This window comes from Petromyzon marinus, chromosome 7 (genome assembly GCF_048934315.1).
Source record: "Petromyzon marinus isolate PM22_M1 ecotype Great Lakes invasive population chromosome 7, UKy_Petmar_22M1.pri1.0, whole genome shotgun sequence".
Lineage (NCBI taxonomy): Eukaryota > Metazoa > Chordata > Hyperoartia > Petromyzontiformes > Petromyzontidae > Petromyzon > Petromyzon marinus.
This window is the reverse complement of record NC_133673.1, coordinates 4722914-4742155: the sequence shown is the minus strand read 5'-3', so window position 1 is coordinate 4742155 and position 19242 is coordinate 4722914. Positions and strand designations below refer to the sequence as shown.

General features: G+C 44.6%; 1 protein-coding gene across 1 annotated transcript in view; it reads left to right on the top strand.

Annotated features, from left to right (window-relative positions):
• LOC116939867 (uncharacterized) overlaps positions 1 to 19242 on the top strand; it is a 153056-nt gene that overhangs the window by 61115 nt on the left and 72699 nt on the right. Inside the window, exon 4 of the mRNA XM_032948801.2 lies at positions 1680 to 1797. Coding sequence (XP_032804692.2) covers positions 1680 to 1797 — 118 coding nt within the window. The remainder of the gene's footprint in view (positions 1 to 1679; positions 1798 to 19242) is intronic.

Genomic DNA, 19242 nt, shown 5'->3' with positions numbered 1-19242 from the left:
ACTTTACCGAAAGACCCAAAGAACATGTATATATTTTATTTAGCGGTGAATATTTTTTATTTGATTAAACATTTCGCACGTTATTTTATTATTTATTTCCTCACTTTTTGTTGTATCACCGACAATCCATTGTGATAGTGCCTACATTTTATTTCGTACAAATCTGCTGCAGATTAAAAGTGGACGTGTGTTTGTGTAGATGTTTCCTTATATATTCGGGCAGTAAAATTGTCGGTTGTGTTTTAAGCATGATTGTTATTACTACTCTTGTTTATCCACCAAAACGTTACTTAGTCTCATTACTCTTTCTCAGGAGGGTCTTGGCAAGTTGTATTGCCAGTTAGATCACATGACTCATTTCCCCGATGCAGACACCCACGATGCTTAGTTGCATTGCCAGTGACTCAGAAACTTGTGCACAAAAGGCAGTGAACCTAGAGCAGTGAGTGAAGTAGAACTTTCACACCCAAACAAGACCAAAACAATCCGCAATTCATCATGTTTGAGAGCACGTCTGCAGAGTGAGACATGGCCAAATATTATTAAACCCCTATGATACAGAATGCCTTTATTTTCGTTCCCTGCACCTGTGCTGATGCATAATAAACAGACTCTCACTGGAAGCACATTATTTAGAAAGCCTTTCTGTGTCAGGGTTGTTTAGTTTTTTTTTCCCTCTGCTTTGTAGTGTGCTAGCGATGCTTTTAAGCAAACAGATTACCGATGATCACACTCAGGTGTTAGATTGAGAGATCCCCTGTGCGTTTGGAATTGCCCCATCTAAGAGTGGAGTAAGTGGCTTAGGTGAGTGGTTTCCCTTGCTTGGATTGGAGTGAGCATCTCTGGGACTGTTATCAAACCCTGGGAAAATCGCAAAAAGTAGGTGTCCTCCCCACGCAAGCAAGTGTGGGCGGCCCTGTTCGACACCCTGAGCCAGTGCTGGAAATATCACAATCCCGTGGCGGGGAGGTCAGTCCATTAAAAAAACAACGATTGGTAAATTTCCACCAAGGTGGTACAAATGCCATCAATCCAAAACGTGCGATGAGCTGATTTGACCAATGACTGCAATTTGAACTCCTCGCCGCCTGATAGATGTTGCCAATGGCGTTGCGGTCAGCGCCCTGGACAATCCACAGCGCGAGAAGTCAACAGCCACGATCTTCCGTGGGCAGGTTATGACGCGAACAAGACGGGCGAATAGAATAAGAACCGTCGAGTGCAGTTTACGAAGCTGTTAGTTGAGCCCCTGTGTGTGCGAGAGGGGTGACTGTAGCAGAGTCATTATTTCAGTTCTGTTTTTTTTTTATGCAGTACTCGAATTGCAAAGGAAAATCTAAAAAGTTGAAATTAACAAAACGCTTCGTGATAGCCTGCCATGAATGAACAAACTACCTCCCGAATTTATCACATTGCTGCAGTATTGCGTCTCGACCATTATAAATCAGTGCATATATATTTGTTGAATGGGGGGGGGGGCTAAAAATCCAAGGTCCCCCCGCAGGCTGCAGCCCCCCGCGAAAGCCCCCTAGGTTAATCCGGGCCCCGGTGCTCGGCAACGGCACTTGGCCCTGCTCTGCTGACCGGGGGCTTAAACGGGTCGATGGCCGTGCATCTGTCTTTTTGCTCGCGCCCCCCCCACGCCCGTGCGTGCTACTCCTCGCTTCTCTCTCACGCAGGTTTGAACGTGATGTTCCGCTTGGGCCTCAGCATCCTACAGCTGTTGGAGGAGCGCCTTTTGGAGATGGCTGACGTTTCACAGATCCTGCCTGCGCTGCTCAGGGTCCCAGCTGACGTGTGAGTTGGAAGCCACCACCACCACCACCCCCCCTCTCGAGGCTGCTTCCTTTTAACGATCTGCTTGTCATGCTAATTTTTTTTCCGTGAAGGTGGCTGGGTGCTAATACTGTGGCTTTGTGTGATGAACACTGACTGGACACCGCCGCTGATCCGCGAGGTTTGAAACCGGGCAGCATTTACCATGTATTTGTCAAATGCAGCCAATTTGATGCGCTCAGATCGGGCTACGGTGCCTACGCACGCAAACGCAAAATGTTACATTTTCACTTTTCACTTCGTTCATCTTAGCCCAACACAAACTGCTGACATGTCTAATGCTGATATGTCGATTGACATGCGGTGAACGATTATTTCCAGAGCGTGAAGGACTGGAGTCGAGTATTGCGTAACAGAGTCTGTTGTTATTATTCTTAGCTCTTTCGGTAAAGTCACGTTAAAGGGAAACAATAAAATAATAAAATATATATAAAACAATAAAAAAATTATCACGACGTTTCGACCATAACACAAGCGGTCATCATCAGGTGTGAAAAGCAACGGCTGTTTTATTGTTTCCCTTTAACGTGACTTTACCAAAAGAGCTAAGAAATGAATTACTGCAGTCACGAAAGCTTTAAATCAAAATTTAGAGTCTGTTGTCTTTTCCTCTGCCCGGGGGGGGGGGGGGGGGGTCCTCCAGTAGAATGTTTGGCCACTTCCTTGACATGGATGTGGTAATGAATCCAGCTTAATGTGGTTATATACGCTTACATGTATCTATTTATTTATTTAAATAATTCTCGTAAGAAGCATAAACCATCACGCCAACTCCCGTCATCCTCGCAGCAACGGCTTCCGGCGAGCCATCGAACAAAGACGGTCACCGCATCGCGCGCTTTCAGTTGCGCTTCTGCACCCGTCTGGAACGCTCTTCCGTCCGATATTCAGAAGCCACTGGAGTTATACACTTTTAAATCTAGATTGAAAATTCATTTCTTGAGAACTTCTTGATGTGTTTAGTTTGCTGTTCTTCCCCCCCCCCCCACCTCCTATTATCATGGTTGGCTACGTACAGGACTAAAATAAGTTAAACATACATACAGTGCATATATACAGCAGAGGAAGGCCTCCCCACGCCATGTTGGTCATGGGGGATGTTTGACCATACTTCACCACACCGTTCAGTGTGGGTTGGTGACTTGGGGGACCCAGAACGTGCCAACTCATTCTCAGACTCTTATTTTCGCTGATTCCCGGGCCCCAGTGATCGAAGCACCGCTGTTACAAGGGCGACCACAGGCAGTGGTGACAATTACAGGACATTTCAGGTTGGGAATGTGCAATCTAACAAGAGCAAAAATAACACATTATGTACATGCTACTGAGGCTAGACATGGCTGGGTATAGAATTCGAGTTGCTGGGATTGTAGCTCAATGTGTTGACCACTGCATCGCCACTCCACTGCTCTGCCCATAAATATATTGCTTAGTGTCCCATAATTCGTTTATTGAGATCCACGGTAATAACGAGCCACTTGAGGGTCACCGATCAAAGTCAGACCGAGCCGTTAGTCCCGCTAACAAAAAAAACAAGTAAATAAAGGGAATTCCAGCGTGAATTCATAAGTTTACAGCCACCACTCTTTGACTGCCAGTGTGCAAATAATCAGGACATTGGCGTCTCTCCTCCTGCTCACCCACGGAGGGCCCTTTTAAGTTTTTCTCCTTTCCAGAGAGTGAGTGATGTTGGTGTTTCTATTTAATGGCCTAAAAAGCCATTCATTCCACCCACTGGCCCAGCTCGTCATTGAAGGAGGAAGCTTCCCCCCACCCACCCCCCGAGTCATTTTCACACAAAGGCCCTCTGCCATGTGCCGATGTACTAGAGGGCCCAAATGCCACTAGGATCGATTTTTTGGACGATGCCTGTTCGGGACTTTGAAAAACGCACACTCAGAATGCAACATCGTTTCTATTGCTGCCCGTTTAAAGTACGTAAATAAATACGCAAACAAGCAATGTTTTTGATGAAGACTACTCGAATGTGACTGCATAAAACACACGGATGTTGAATTAATATTTGTCGTCATGATTGGTAGAAATGTCACGTTGAAACTCAGCCCATCAGTCCGCTCTGGAGTTGATAAGATGAGTATCACCTTATGGGAAGTCAACAGTGGTCCTCATATGGAGATACTGGCTTCCACCAAAGGAATTCGGAATTTTCACCACCAGCTCAAGGTGACAGTCTTTAATTTAACTGAGAGGTTCGCTGGGCTTGAGCAGACACCCAGGTAGGATTTGAACTCACTACCTTCTGATTGTGGGGTTAAGTGCTTCCACATTCATCAACAAATACTCTCTCTGGTCCCTTGGACGACTAACATCGTATGGATAAATTCATTTCACCATCCGAATATGGACTTTCCACCACTGGCTTAGGGCTGTAAACATGATTTTTGCACCATCCCTTACTGGTTTAATTGGAAACCTTTTTAACTTTAATTCTGGTTTTCTGTGATGGTCGTTGCTGCTGTTAGGATAACACTATGCAAACAGAAAAAAAAACTGGTCTCATTACCTGAAAGCATGACTCATGTTTTGCACAGTTTGAAGAGTGAAAGAGGTTCGTTGATGGGAGATAATTCACGGAGAGGCTGATACAGAGGCGAGGAAATTGGGTTGGAGTGAACAGACAGAGCAGTGTCAAAACATGCGGACAATTCGCCATAAGTTGTTTTTGTGCAACACTGCAATTTTGTATAATTCATATGTAATTGTTTTGAGTTCATTCAAATTTAGTGTGCATAACAATTACTGCGTGAGAATGTGCAGCTGATAGTACTAAAGTACTGTGGATAGATTCCTGTATAAAAAAAAGGGGCCCTATTCAAACATAATTTTTTATGGAGCAATCCACATGTCAATGCAAAGATGAAGTATTTTTTTGTATTGCTCTCTAAACTTTGTGTAGAGAGACAGAAAAGATGCAAAAGTGCTAATGAAGAAGATAGGAAAGGAGATATGAGAATAATCTTCATTATGATTCGAATTTGTTGATGATATTCATGAAGACTATGATGGTAATTGTGAAAGTCCTTTATTTAGACAGGAATGCCTTGCTGAGTGTGATGGCTCCTTACACACAAATACAAAGATCCCCCATATAGCCTGAACAGACTGTTGGGGCAAGTACTGTTAGCGAGCAACTATTAAGGCCGGCACGGCATATGAGGGGGGTGGGTAGCCAGCACCACGCCCGGCCGCCTTGGTCTCCCTCGTGGCAATCTTTACCCACTGCACCAGGTACTCATTTGAGGCTGAGTTTACCTAGGGGAGGCCCAGGACAAGTTCATATAATCTTCAATGGTGTTGGCCGTGAGCGGGAATCAAAATCAGGTAGCCGGGTTCGTAGAGCAGCGTGCTAACCGCTACGCTACCGCTCCCCTTACACACATACGGCACACACACTTGCTGATGTGCAATATACATGTAAAATACCACTGCAGGACCCTCTTGAAAGCATGCCTTGAGACTCAGTGAGGCTTTACATCCAGACAGAGATGGCATTGTGGCAGGACATTCGACTCACAAGCGAAAGGTTGCAAGTAAAAATCCTGGATCAAGGACGCTTAGTATTCATACAACATGCAGCGCAACCTGCAAAACCCATCGCAGAGCTAGACGGCACAACACACATGCAAAAACAGTCTAATTAAACCCACATCTCAAGTTATTTATGCTTGCTGTTGTTCCCAATGATGTGCTGTCTGATCAAGGCAGACTAACTAAAGGACCTGGAGTGACTTAGGACAGCGCAGGCTGTAAATAGCCGATCTCTTTCAAACGATGCGGCAGGGGTGCTGCTTTCCGAGAGGCCGATGGATAGTGTTGCCACCTTTTTTCTGCTGTATAGCAAACCCAGACATATCTCTCCATCAGCACAAGGTCTAGCAAAACACTGTGCATTATCCTGTAAGAAATGTCAATGTTACCTCGGTACCAGATCTAGGTACAAATCAAATCCCTGTCACCCTAACTGAGATGTCAATTCCCGGCCTGTCTGGGTCGCGTGGAAACACATACAAACATTATCCCAAGGAGTATGCTTGTATCACATAAAGTAGCGCAATTGGGATTGTTCATCCCTGCCAGTATTAACAGAGATGCCAATTCCCAAACTGTTAAAGTCAAGCTCAAACAGGTGGCAGCCCTACCGATGGGAGCCATTGGAGGCGTCCACTCAACACACAATGGGAGCCAGTGGAGGACATGCTGTCAAACTTACCGGTGGGAGCCATTGGAGGCGTCCTCTCAACACTCGATGCTGTCTCAGTTGTTTTGGCACTCCCCGCCCCATGCCCCAAGGCAGATTTAAGTTTTATTTTTTTTCTAAAACAAACCCACTTCCAGGAAAATTATTCATTCAGGAGCATATTTCCAGGATTTCTGATTAAATGCAGCAGTGATGTTGCACGATCCTGGTATAATAACACTTTGCATATTCTCAGAATGGGATGCTGCCATTGTGTAATGGTTAGCACACTGGACATGCGGTCCAGATTGGTGCAGGTTCAATCTCTTTGTCAATCTTTATTTTGCGTGCCAATATCGCCCTCAATAAAGTAGGTGTCAGTGCACATTGCAAGGTTCGATCTCGATAGGCGGCAGTTGAAGTGAAGTGATATTATACCGTGGTAGTGCAACACCACTGCTGCATTTATTCAGGAACCCTAGAAGCATGCTCCGGAATGAGTCATATTCCATCTCTGTCCACCCGGTAGTGTAAATGAGTAAGCTACAGCGTATCGCGTGATAAATTGTGGGTACTGCAATCTCGTTCCAAGACGTATGACCTGCATGAAAGAGTCGTCCAATTATCCTCGAGAGGGGCTCGCTAGAGATCGCGCACATGGATCCATTTCCGTGAACTGCAAGCGAGAACTTGCAGGTCTGAAACTCGATATATATATATTACTGTTAGTCATAGATATTAACTTTGGGCATTATAATGTTTCCCCTCCAAACGTTGATACCGACTGGTCTAAGAAACAGAAACATATGTTTAAGTCTTTTTTTTATACTGAACCCGTAACCTCGAACATGACAGGGGTCAAGTAAACGTACGGGCAAAGAACACACACCCAGAGGCCATGCCCTCCAGGTATTTGTTATCCCCCTAACAGGGGTGGCGATTAGGGTTCATGAGGTTATTTATTACCGATATTAGATCGCCCCACATGTCGTCCAATGCGCAATAACAAGTTACACCTTGATACATTGGCCCATGAGCCATTGTATAAGACTGTAACCACCTGCAGTTGAATTTGTCCGGATGTTGCTGTGGCTATAGCGCTCAACTCGCAACCGGAAATCGACATCAGCATCCACGATCAGCCCCTGCTGGATGAAGGCCCTACGCCAACATGATGCCTTGTCTCTCTCTCTCTCTCTGGATCCGGGGCCATTTGGTCGTACAACACGTGAGCAAACATTTTGGTTGGTAATCGACAACAAAAAACCCCATCATCTGGTGTTAACAAAACCCAGACACATTTAGTGAGAATTCAGCAGCGAGTATCTTATGGATAGACCAGCGCCTGTCATGCGAATATGGAATGTACAACGCTCGCTTGGGCTGCCAATGGAGCGTTGCTCGTTCGTGCACAGTGGCATTTTGACTTTTCCAATGCACGTTGTTTGTGTGTGATTTTGCCAATCGCCGCTTTATTCGTTGGTCCACTCTTGATTTTGTTTAGAGCTCCCCCACCGCCCCCCCCCCCCCCCCAGCTTGCGAACCCCCCGGGCGCGTCAGTGAAGTGCGCGCGAGTGGACGGCACTAACACGGCGCCTCGCAGTCATCTTAGCCTCAAGTTCAAATCAGGCTCGACAGCTGTGAGTGCACAAGTATACGTTTTAGAAGGTGGGGGGACTTGTTTGTTGAGAGCACGTCAAACAGTAATGGCACAATTGCCGGCTTCCAAAGCGATCGCAAATAAGGGTTGAATTTAAGCAAAAAGTATTTTTACCGCACGCCTGATGCACTTTTAAGTGTCCCGCTGTCTAATTCCTGCACTGCACCCACAGGCCACCCACGTACTCGCCTTCAAACGGCGGGCGTACAAAATATCCCGACAAGTTCGCAACTGGTTGTTGGCACTTTTAAAGGACTCCTTCAAGTCCTCGCTTCGAATTTATCTCAGCGCCTGCGCTGGTTTCCCAGAGGCAAGATTTTAACCAGAATAACAAACCTGTAAAAAAAGTTGTCAAAGTGCCAGACTGTTTGTGTCAAGAGCATGACAAAAGCTTTATTGATTTATATAATATATTTAACTATGTGTCTGGGGAGTTCACTCTTCAAACAACTTAGACATGCACTTTACAACACGGTCTTAGGATGCTTGTCGACAGACTGTCGTCCAAGTGTCTGCACACGTGTTCGAAAAGTACATATCGATGAATGTTGTTACATCATCGTTTCATGAAGCGGTCCCCCTTCGTAGCCACCTTCCGTTCCTCTCTCGAAGCCTCACCTCTTCTCCATTGCCCATTCCCTTCCTCTTCGTCAGTCTCGCCCCTCCACTCCTTCCCGTCCCTCCGCTAACATACATACCCTCCCCGTATCTCTGTCTATGTAAATATCGCGCTCCATATGAACAAAACATTGGATTAGAGAGACTTGAGGCACACAAGGGGGTCACCGGATCTCGTGGTGATTGACCTTTGCACTGGGTCGTGGACCTCCCCTTCGCTGACCGGAGTGGTGAGGTGTGGTGACCGGCGTGGTGAGGTGTGGTGAGGTGTGGTGACCGGCGTGGTGAGGTGTGGTGACCGGCGTGGTGACCGGCGTGGTGAGGTGTGGTGACCGGCGTGGTGAGGTGTGGTGACCGGCGCAGTGACCGGCGTGGTGAGGTGTGGTGACCAGCGTGGTGAGGTGTGGTGACCGGCGTGGTGACCGGCGTGGTGAGGCATGGTGACCGGCGTGGTGAGGTGTGGTGACTGGCGTGGTGAGGTGTGGTGACCAGCGTGGTGAGGTGTGGTGACCGGCGTGGTGAGGTGTGGTGACCGGCGTGGTGACCGGCGTGGTGAGGTGTGGTGACCGGCGTGGTGACCGGCGTGGTGAGGTGTGGTGACCGGCGTGGTGACCGGCACGGTGAGGTGTGGTGATTGGTGTGGTGACCGGCGTGGTGAGGTGTGGTGAACGGCGTGGTGAGGTGTGGTGACCGGCGTGGTGAGGTGTGGTGACCGGCGTGGTGAATGGCGTGTTGGGATGTGGATCAAATGTTGCAGCTGACATGGCAACGGGAAGCATTCCAAGGTCACTCCTCCGAACGATTTAGGTTTTTTTTTTAATACCAGATAGGGCCCACGGAGCCATGTAGATTTGTTTCAGAAGCGACTTGGCCACCAATGATAGCTCAACGAAGTGGCGTATCATCACGTGGACATTTATCGCAATCCAACTATTCTAAACGTGCGTCGATTATGAACGTGGAGGGAAAAACCAGAGGACCCGGAGAAAAATCCACACGACCATGGCATGCAAACCCCAAATATGCAGGAGTCAGGGTCGGGATCGTACCCACGATCTCCTGTATACCAAGCGAGGTAGTTAACATCTCGCGACCGTGGTGCCCCCAATTACCCACAAGCCCCCCCACCCACCCCACCGGGTGGCGCCTCCCTGGCCTCTTATTTTGTCATCTGGTTAAACAAAGTTGACTTGGATTGCAAAGCCAATTACAATGGTGGTTGAAATCACAGTCTGTTTACAATACTCACTCTTCTAATCTGGTGGCCATGCTCTGCTGTTAATGGATAATGTTTCTATGCAGAGGAACTGAAGTATTGTTTTAGTTTCATATTGCAGTGCCCAGTTGCATTAAATACCCTGAGTATGTTTTTTAAAATTAACTTCAATTTCTTTTAATCACAAAATAATTGGAAGTCATGCAGTAATCATCCACTAGAACAACTATAGTTACTGCCGCTATAGGAATGTAGCACAATGGAGCAAGCTTCTTAAATCCAGACATTCTGTTCATCCAGGAGTATGAATTAATATACCGGTACCAGTCATGCGATTGGAAGGTCAAGTATGGTGTGGTAAAGCGTGGGTACCCCCACCTCTTCCAAAACGTCTGACCAACATACCCTATATATTACCACGGGTTGGCTACGTACGGTGCGATAGAAGTTCACATACATAAATGGAGGGGTTCATTAGAGCCCCCTCGAGTGGAGGACATTTCCACCAGCAGTGACGTGAACAGGTCATTGCAGGGCTCCACATTTACCTTCTAAGGGTATGTGGAGTTTCGCCAATGACTCGGGGTATCTCCTGCCTCGAGGAGACACTTTAACGTCTGCCTGCACACAGTTTGAGGTCCCTCGATTGGTCCAATCGGAGGCAGGAGAGTGCGAGTGGAGCGGTGATGGACTGAGCTGTCTTCGCTGTAATTGTTGCATGGGGAAGCAATTTCTCCATTAACGCTATTTGCGGACGGACGCCTGTGGAGTTCAGCACGCGTACGCAACAAATTACAGCTCGTTACCCACTCTCACGTGAACTGGATTCGCGTCGCCAGTGATTCACTTATCAGCCTTGGGGTCATGTTGTTGCACAAGTTCACCCATAGGTGTGCGCGTGTCGAATTTCAGTTCACGTTTCACAATCGTTTTTCAACATCAAACAGTTTCTGGTTACAACTGAAACAGACATCCTATTCCAAATGCAAATGGAACATACTCATTGGCCGGGTGAACCCTGTTTGGCTCGGTTCATCTCTGTCCAGGCTGGTTCGACCACTCAACTCACAATCGAAAGGTTGTGAGTTTAAATCCTGGTCAGGTTGGCGGCTGACTCAGCCTCTTATTGATACAAAGAGGAAGTCAATAGTATGTATGTATGTAGAAGTTGTTTCGCACAATAAGTCGCCGATGATGCTATGGCCCCTGCCATAGGATTGTGGGATGTGGAATTTTCACAGTTGTGATTTTTTTTCCCATAATGGCTCAGGGCTGCCAATGGAAGTGAGCTCTGGCCCACGTTATTGTAAATGTTTATGAATGGACAAATACATGAATGGCACTCTTTTCCCAAGGCAAACACATTTTCAAATAATGTAGTGTCAAAAGCGCAGTATAGTGGAAGCTGGGTATAAACACACTTTATTAAAGCACAGTTCTCATAAAAGCAACGTGTTTACGTTACACTGGTGGCTAGAGGCAAAGGACAACTTCTGATAAAAGCACACTGGATATAAGCGCAGCTGGCTTTGCTCCAAAGATAGGGTTGGCGCCTCTCCCACCGACCAATCCAGGACACATTTGTACAGTTTGTTGTCCTTCCCCCGCACCTCCGATTAGCACGGTTGGCTATGTATGGTGTGAAAGAAAGAAGTTCAACATACATATATCCCAGTCAGCAAACTTCTCTCAAAACTGTGCAGTATCATGTTGTCCAGCCCAACACAGTACCACCAAGTTTCGATACATATCAATCTCTTCCACCCGAACACAGATCCCAATTTCTGGACCATCTGGGTTTAACCCGGACAGGTGGAATCCCTATCCCAAGGGGGAGGGATTATATCCATCTGCTGCTGTAATGCAATTGCCAGGACCCCTACGGGCATCATCCACCAATTGAACTTATTCCATTGTGGCTCAGCGTAGCCACTTCTTTCTTTTCTTTGTGTTAATCGCACGGTTCTGACAATCCGCATACTAAAGCTGCTTCGTTTCTCTCATTGTGCAAACTGGAGGAGCCCACGGGGTAGTTTCACCCAATTAGCAGAGGGCTTTGACAAGTCGCCCCTAAGAGCAGTGTAAACAGTCAACACAAGCCCGCAGACTAATGCCATGGATGGGTTTCGGATGCGCGCTATAACCAGGGTTGCCACGAGGCTGGCTTTGGCCGTAGAGTCCGTGAATTGGCATCAACACTTGGGTGGCAGAAATTCATTTGTGGCGAGATCTGATACCGGCGCTGTGTTGAACGTTATCGCGGTAAGCTGCACAGTTTCGAGAGACCTAGGCTCATTGAGAAATGTGTCTAGGATTGGTCTGTGGAAAAAACAGGTGGCAACCACTAATTATACCGAATGATTGCCAGAATGCCTGCAAGCATGTAATGTTGAGGAGTAATTAAAGCACTTCAATTGCGTTGGAAACTGCCAGGTGTGTATATGCATGGGGGGGGGGGGAAATAACTCTTAGTGCTCCATTTTAATATGAATTCGTGTAGCATATTGATTAACTTGTATTGGCTTTCCGCACATATACCGTATATTGAGTTGCGATGCTGGGGTGTTATGATCATACCACAGCATCAGCAATGAAGTCAACACATAGTTTAAATGAGCAATGGAGCAGTTCTCATTTATTTTAACACGTAGACTTTCGCGACTAATATTAATCATAATAAAGGTTTTTGGGTTCGATCGCAACACAAGCTGTCGCCTGTTGTTTCGATCAAATCAGGAGGAAAAAAGACGATCGCTTGTGTTGTGATCGAAACGTTGTAGTTTTTTTGTTATTTTTTTGTTATTTTATTTTAATCTATCTACTTGACTTCACCGAAAGACCCAAATATATATTAATTCCTGCAGTCACAAAAGCTTTAAGTCAAGATTTGTTTATTGGTAAAGTCATGTAGATAGGTTCAAAGAAAAATAACAAAAAACTACGACGTTCAATCGCAACATAAGCCGTCTTCTTAACCGCCTCTACGGGGAGGGTTTCCACACAACTATTATATATTTTAACAAACTTCGAGACAAGAAGGCTCATCTGATCGAGTCGCTCACATTTCTGAAGAGATGCTGGGACACTAAGGTAATACCGATCACCTTTACACTGACATCTGCTGCTGTCACTTCTCCCAATGTTGAACGGATTTTGTTCATGGCCTGCCTAGCCCTGATCTCAGAGAGAATAAGATTGCTCCGATTTGAACTAGACAATTTAGCCGACTCTCCTGAAATCACACTTAACATTGACATAAAAAATGTCTACATTTGATTGGGATTATGTAGATAACATGACAGCCTCTTCAGCCGCCTCAATGTCAGCCAAATGCAAAGATAATCTGATTCATAAGTTCAACCTCCTTTCCAAGAAGAAGCCAGATCCACACGTTAAAAAGTTAAACGTTAACAAGATTGTTATCAATCAGAGTAACAGTCCAATTTTTTACAGCCTAAAATCGGTTCTCGCTAAATGGTTGAATTTCGCAGTCACCCCTAAACACATCCCAGTGGAAGGGCGTTATTAACCAGTTTAACTGGCTGTGATGTTTACATCCTACGTTCTGCTGTTAGTTGTTATTTTCGGCTCTCTGATTTTACATTAACAGGCTAAACATATTTTTCATACTAACACAGCCGCCTCGCATACCAACGTGGCAGCAGCTCTGCGATCTTGCATTTACATGCTAATATCTCACATTAACATAGCTGCTGCTTTGGCAGTGGTGCGGTATTGTCATTGTTGCTGCATTGGCAGCGGTGCACCGCCGAGGACTCTGGTTGCCGCCGATACACTTGGGCCACGCCCATCCCCAAACCTTTATAAACGTTTTGCCTTCAGAGTCTGACTCCTTTGCCTGAAGACGACCGCTTGTGTTGCGATCGAAACGTCGTAGTTTTTTTTTTATATTTTTCTTTGAACCTATCTACCGAAAGACCCAAAGAATATGAATTTCTGCAGTCACGAAAGCTTTAAGTCAAGATTCAAGATTTGTTATTTCATGTGCATTGTTCTCTGTAGCAAAGTGGGTGGACAAGTGCTGCCTCCCTACTTTATGCACCAGAGGTCATTTACAGGGAACTCCGAGGTAGCTCTGTGATATTCACTTCCGTGGGTTGGAATAACAGAAATGTTTCCATTGCTCTGCGGCAGACCTGAATGGATACATTGTCTCATTACAGGATGTTGATAGCATATTGAGGATAAAAGTTGGAGGGAAAAAAAAAAGCTTTACAAAACAAAAACAATTAACTAAATTCCACTCTCTTATTAAATTACAGCAGAAATGCACAATGCAGCACGATCAATTGCAGCATTGTTCAGCATCAAAATGCAAAACGTATCCTCACTTAATGTATTTGATTGCCAGCTTATTTATATGCTATTCTTTTGTAAAACTACCTTCAGTCCCTTATTATATTACCGTATCCCATTGGGGGAGAAGCTTCTCCATACCAGACCAATGCATTGTGCCGAAATCCAATCATTGGAGTCTCACAAATCAGCACTAAGTGGCCCTCCACAGAAATGTCACATCAGATTTGTTGTGTTACATGAAACCAGTTAGCGTTAGCGTGTAGTGTGCCGGTTTTACTGGCTGAGCGGAGATTGTGGGAACGGTGTCGCTAAGATGATTTAACAAGCCCTGGTTGTTCTTTTTTTGGTAGCAATTCCCAGCCAGACCACCATGGAGCCGTTCCAGGCCCGTGCTGGAGGAGACGTTCCAATTCCTGAATCACCTATCCATTATATGGGACACTAATTTTTCGGGGAGTGCTTATAGACCTTGCACTTGACGAGGATTTAAGTGGTGCTCGAGGGAGCTAAACTGATATTGACATCGTTGCATGATTGTACGGGCAGATGGTCAGAGTTCTTTCCACCAGTCTAGTTTTCCTGTAATCTGGAGTTTGATTCCTACAGCCTTTTGATGTTCCACCGTCGGAATGTGGAATTTTCTACAAAAAGGATTATTTACGTCAATGAAGATGAGCACTGCCACCTTACTGACCTTTAAAAAAACGCGAAAGGGCTCTGATAACATTGTGTACACATTATGAGGCTGACATGTGCCTGCAAAGAGAAACTGGCGTTTAAACAAATAAATCGCCCATAAGCGCGGTTCATTGTTATTTGTCTTTTGATTCACTTAGAGATATTTAGCGAGCTCGTTTTATAGTGATTTTTAGGATGTTCATTATATTTACATTTTAAAGCCACCTTTTTTCATTTATAAATGTGACCGCATGATGCCTTTGTTACTTCGCTCAATATTTCGGTTGATACGTCTTTTTTTCATTTTATGATTCTTTTTTGCATTTTGTGTTGTTTTCACTAAAAATACTTTCTGGTTCTTTCGTTAAAGACCGAAATGTCGTTATCTTATATCTGACTTTACCGAGAGAACCAGAGTATGGATTCCTGCGGTCACGAAAGCTTCAAATCAAGATTTCACTAAAAATGTTTAAATTTTAAATCGTGGCCGTGGGTCAACGCAATCCATTTTCTCTCTCTGGTAGATAAAATAACGACCGCTTTATGGGAATACAACAGTGATCATTCTATGGGGAAATCAGTTCCCCACGAAATGAATGTGGAATCTCTGCTGCTGGCTCAAGGCTGTCCAATTCCTCCTTGTGGTCCGAGGATATTCATTTCTCATTTCATTTCTTTAGAACTTCTTTCATGAAGTTGTTGTCCTTCCCCCTCACCTCCGATGAGCACGGTTGGCTACGTATGGTGGGAAAGAAGTTGAACATGGATACAAATATATATATTTTTACAACAGTGCCGTTTCCAGATTGTAAAATTTCAGCATGGGAGACAGAAAATTAAGCAGGGAAAGAAATGTTCTAACCACTAATAACAATACTTTTAATTTATATAGTGGTATTCATGCTAATAGTACCACATAACGCTGTACATGAATTATACATAAGGACTAAATCCCATATACAGCCACGACTAAGCAAATGAAAACCGTACTACCAAGCAAAATACAAAAAAAATTAGCCAATTAAGAAATGGCACCAAACAAAAGCACAACAAAGAAATGAGTCCATGGAGTCGACACATCCCAGATCACAGTCTCAACTTCTCAAACGCAGGTATTGTGAATTCAAGTGCTCTAGAGTCTATAGAGAACCGGTTGTACACCACACTGGACTTGTAATCCACAAGTCGACGGCTTGATGCCACTTTCCCGGCACGGCAGTTGAAACTCCGTGGCGACTCTCTTAAATCCACCCCACCCCCCCTCCTCCTCCCCCACCACTGCTCACACTGCCCACTACGCAGTGTGAATGAGTGCACCGCAGTTTGTAGTTGGAGAGGTCACGCGCGGTGGGGTAACATGTGGGTACTCCCACCTCCTCCTTGACGCCGGGACAGAGTAGAAGATGAGACCAAAATAACTGTGAGATAAGCTCCCTCGGGCTCTTTGTGATGACGGCTCTTCTGCCAACAGTGGCGTGATATAGTTAATTCAGGGCCGCACAATTGCCCTTTAGCTTTAAGGCTTAAATTGTTTGGTAAATTCAAAAGTTGATGGTCGCCCACTTAACAAGCCCAGTTTTACAAATGCCAGGCAGTACAATAAAAAACAACAACTATATTTTCACTTTTCTAAACTGAATAACAGAGAGACCTGTTCCAAAGCCATACACGACGATTTAAGCAGCTGAAATGAAAAAAATAGACACTTTGTTCCTTATGTGCGTGTGCGTGTGTGTGTCATCTCACCACTCGCAGCACATTTGCCATTGAAAGCTGACATTATTAAAGGAAAGTAATGTTTGTGAAAGTAAGTTTAACTAGCACTGAACTGAACGTTCAGAGCATATACATGCTCTGCGATATGGGAGAACACACTGTGAAGTGCACACGTGTGTGTGGGTAGACGAAGAGTAGAGCTTGACCGTTCCGTGCTATGATTCCAGCAAACCCAGGTTTGATTCCACTATGTAACACGATTTTTGTTCCTGCATAGTAAGTGTCATTTTCTAATTGCTTATGCCTTGAAAGTATAGAAAATGGCTATTATTCCCACAAACTGTGCTTTTGTGACCAGGACTTTATGTGAAGGAATGACACAAATGCACACCACGTTTTCCCATTGAAAATAGGTAAATTTCAAAATATCAGTGTACTGGTCACAAAAGCAACGTTTGTGGGGAGTAATAGCCATTTTCTGTACTTTTGAGGCATAAGCAATTAGAAAAAAACACTTATTACCCAGGAACAAAAAAATAATATATTTGTTACAGTGTTATTAATGGAGTGGATGATTAACTTTGCTTTTGTGTCCTGATCACAAACGGAAAGTTTGTTGGGGAATAATAGCAATTTTCTGTGTTTTTTTGAGGCATAAGCAATTAGGAAATAACACTTACTACCCAGGAACAAAACATTTAATATGTTTTCGTTCCAAAGTGAATTCTCAATCGTGGATAACACCAGCAGCAAGCGATATTTGGACCTGTCATGGACATCCCCTAGGTTGACTGAACATTAAAAAGAGTATCCTATTAAGAGTGTGGCAACGTAAAGCGTGTTGACGCGCCAGCCCCTTGTGCGTCACGATGACGTTTGTACAGGCTTACTAACATAATTTACCCCGAAGGTCTATGAGGCTAAATCATTTTATTTTTCCATTTCCGCTTGTGTGTGTGTACGGATGTCGCCGGCCGGCAAGTACCGAACACAATGTGTAAACCTGAGCAAATGAAGAGACAAAGTATGCCTGCCGTTGTGATGGTCACACCACCCTATCGCATGCGGTGCGGGCATTAATAGCCGTTTCACTAGCGGCACTTGCCTCTACTGCCTATGAATGCAGAACAGAGGACATTGTGTGTATGTATCTGTGAAAATGTGCAGGTGGGGTTCGTGTCTTTTGTGTGTGTGTGTGTGGTTAGCTTTTGCCAGTGGTATAACAGAGATAGTTGAAAGGAAATGGGAATACAAAAATACGCGCCACTATTTCAACCACGTGGAGCGGCGCACCTACAATTCCCATCATTGGTGCAATTGTGTCCCAATTTCTAGCTATCCAGCACAATAAAATAAGGGGTTTGTATTCCTGCCTGGCTCTCACAATTGCAATTCAGCTGATTCATAGCATGGCGATGGGACAATTGGTAGTTGTGCGAGTCAGAACCTCAAAGATTGGTGGTTTGGTGATCGTTTATACATTGGGCCTTTAACAACAAGCATCGGCAGTGGGTTACTCAGCCCATCAACTATTCAGGGTCAGGAAAGCAACAGAGCTCATCCCGTGGAGAGATTTGGTCCCCAGCCAAGATTTTGTCAGAGGGGACGTTTCACTTTGACTTGACTCACACTGGCAATTGTTACGATTGATTGGGAACACAATCTATAATTTCCTATTTCAATATGCTATCATCTTTGCAGAGAGATTATATATACACACGACGATGCATTTATATGTACCCTATTTAAACAATATTGATAAATTATAGAGAGAAAAAACACCATATTATTGCAAAAGCCTCTACACGTCCACTGATTATCTCATGAATACACCAAGTGGATGTGTTAACGTTCTCCACACGACAGTTTAATAAATGGGGCAAGTTTCTTCACCCCACCCCCCTCACAATCTGTCCAACCAGCAATACAAACGGGACCGTCATAGTCGATCGGTGGAAGGTCGGCGTGTATCGTGGGGTAAAGCGTGGATGCGCCTCCACCGCTTACAAGACATTTAGCCAGCATGGAAGAATTTTGATTTAAAGCTTTCGTGACTGCAGTAATTCATATTATTAGCTCTTTCGGTAAAGTCACGTTGAAGGGAAACAATAAAATAATAAATAACAAAATAGTATGTTTTTATTATTGTATTGTTTCCCTTCAACGTGACTTTACCGAAAGAGCTAACAGCATGGAAGAGTCGACCTCAATGCCCTCTAGAGGGGCTCCCTGAAGCTTCATCGAGGCGCTGCTACGAGTGGCGCTGCGAGTCACGTGTTGCAGGGTCACAACTTTGCCGACATCATTAGACCTCCTTTGCCAGTACCAAAATACATAATAATAATAGGGTTTTTCCCCTTTTTTCTGGCAACAAAACTGAAACTTTTTCTACGAGGATTCATGTTACTGCATTAACCACAATACCTGCAGTCAAAATACAAACAAAAAACATACTATGATAATATATGCATTGTCCTTGAAACTGATTGGTCCACACCAAGGGGCCAATCAATGCATATATTATCATAGTATGTTTTTTGTTTGCATTTTGACTGCAGGTATTGTGGTTAATGCAGACATGAATCCTTGTAAAAAGGTTTCAGTTTTGTTGCCAGAAAAAAGGGGAAAAACCCTATTATTAAACTTTGCCTATGTTTTGCCGTAGGTGTGGCTGTACAGGGGTTATCCCTGTGAAATGTCAAGTTAACACATCGTTGGTGATTATATGTACGAGAAGATTTCTATCACAATTCTGGCAAAGCATCTGATGAAGAGGTTGTGATCACAAGCAAAAAGTCGTACTCAAATTGTAAATGGTGTGGGTTTACTCTCCAATACACCGGTGTGCTGAAGTAGTAACTATTTGGCACGTTTTGTTTGAGTGACAAAACTTGCTCATTGGCTGTGTCGGGTGGTGGTAGGTTAACAACAAGTTTATATTTACGCCATCTAACCCCCCACCAAAAAAATGTATTATACATTTTATGTACTTTGAAATAA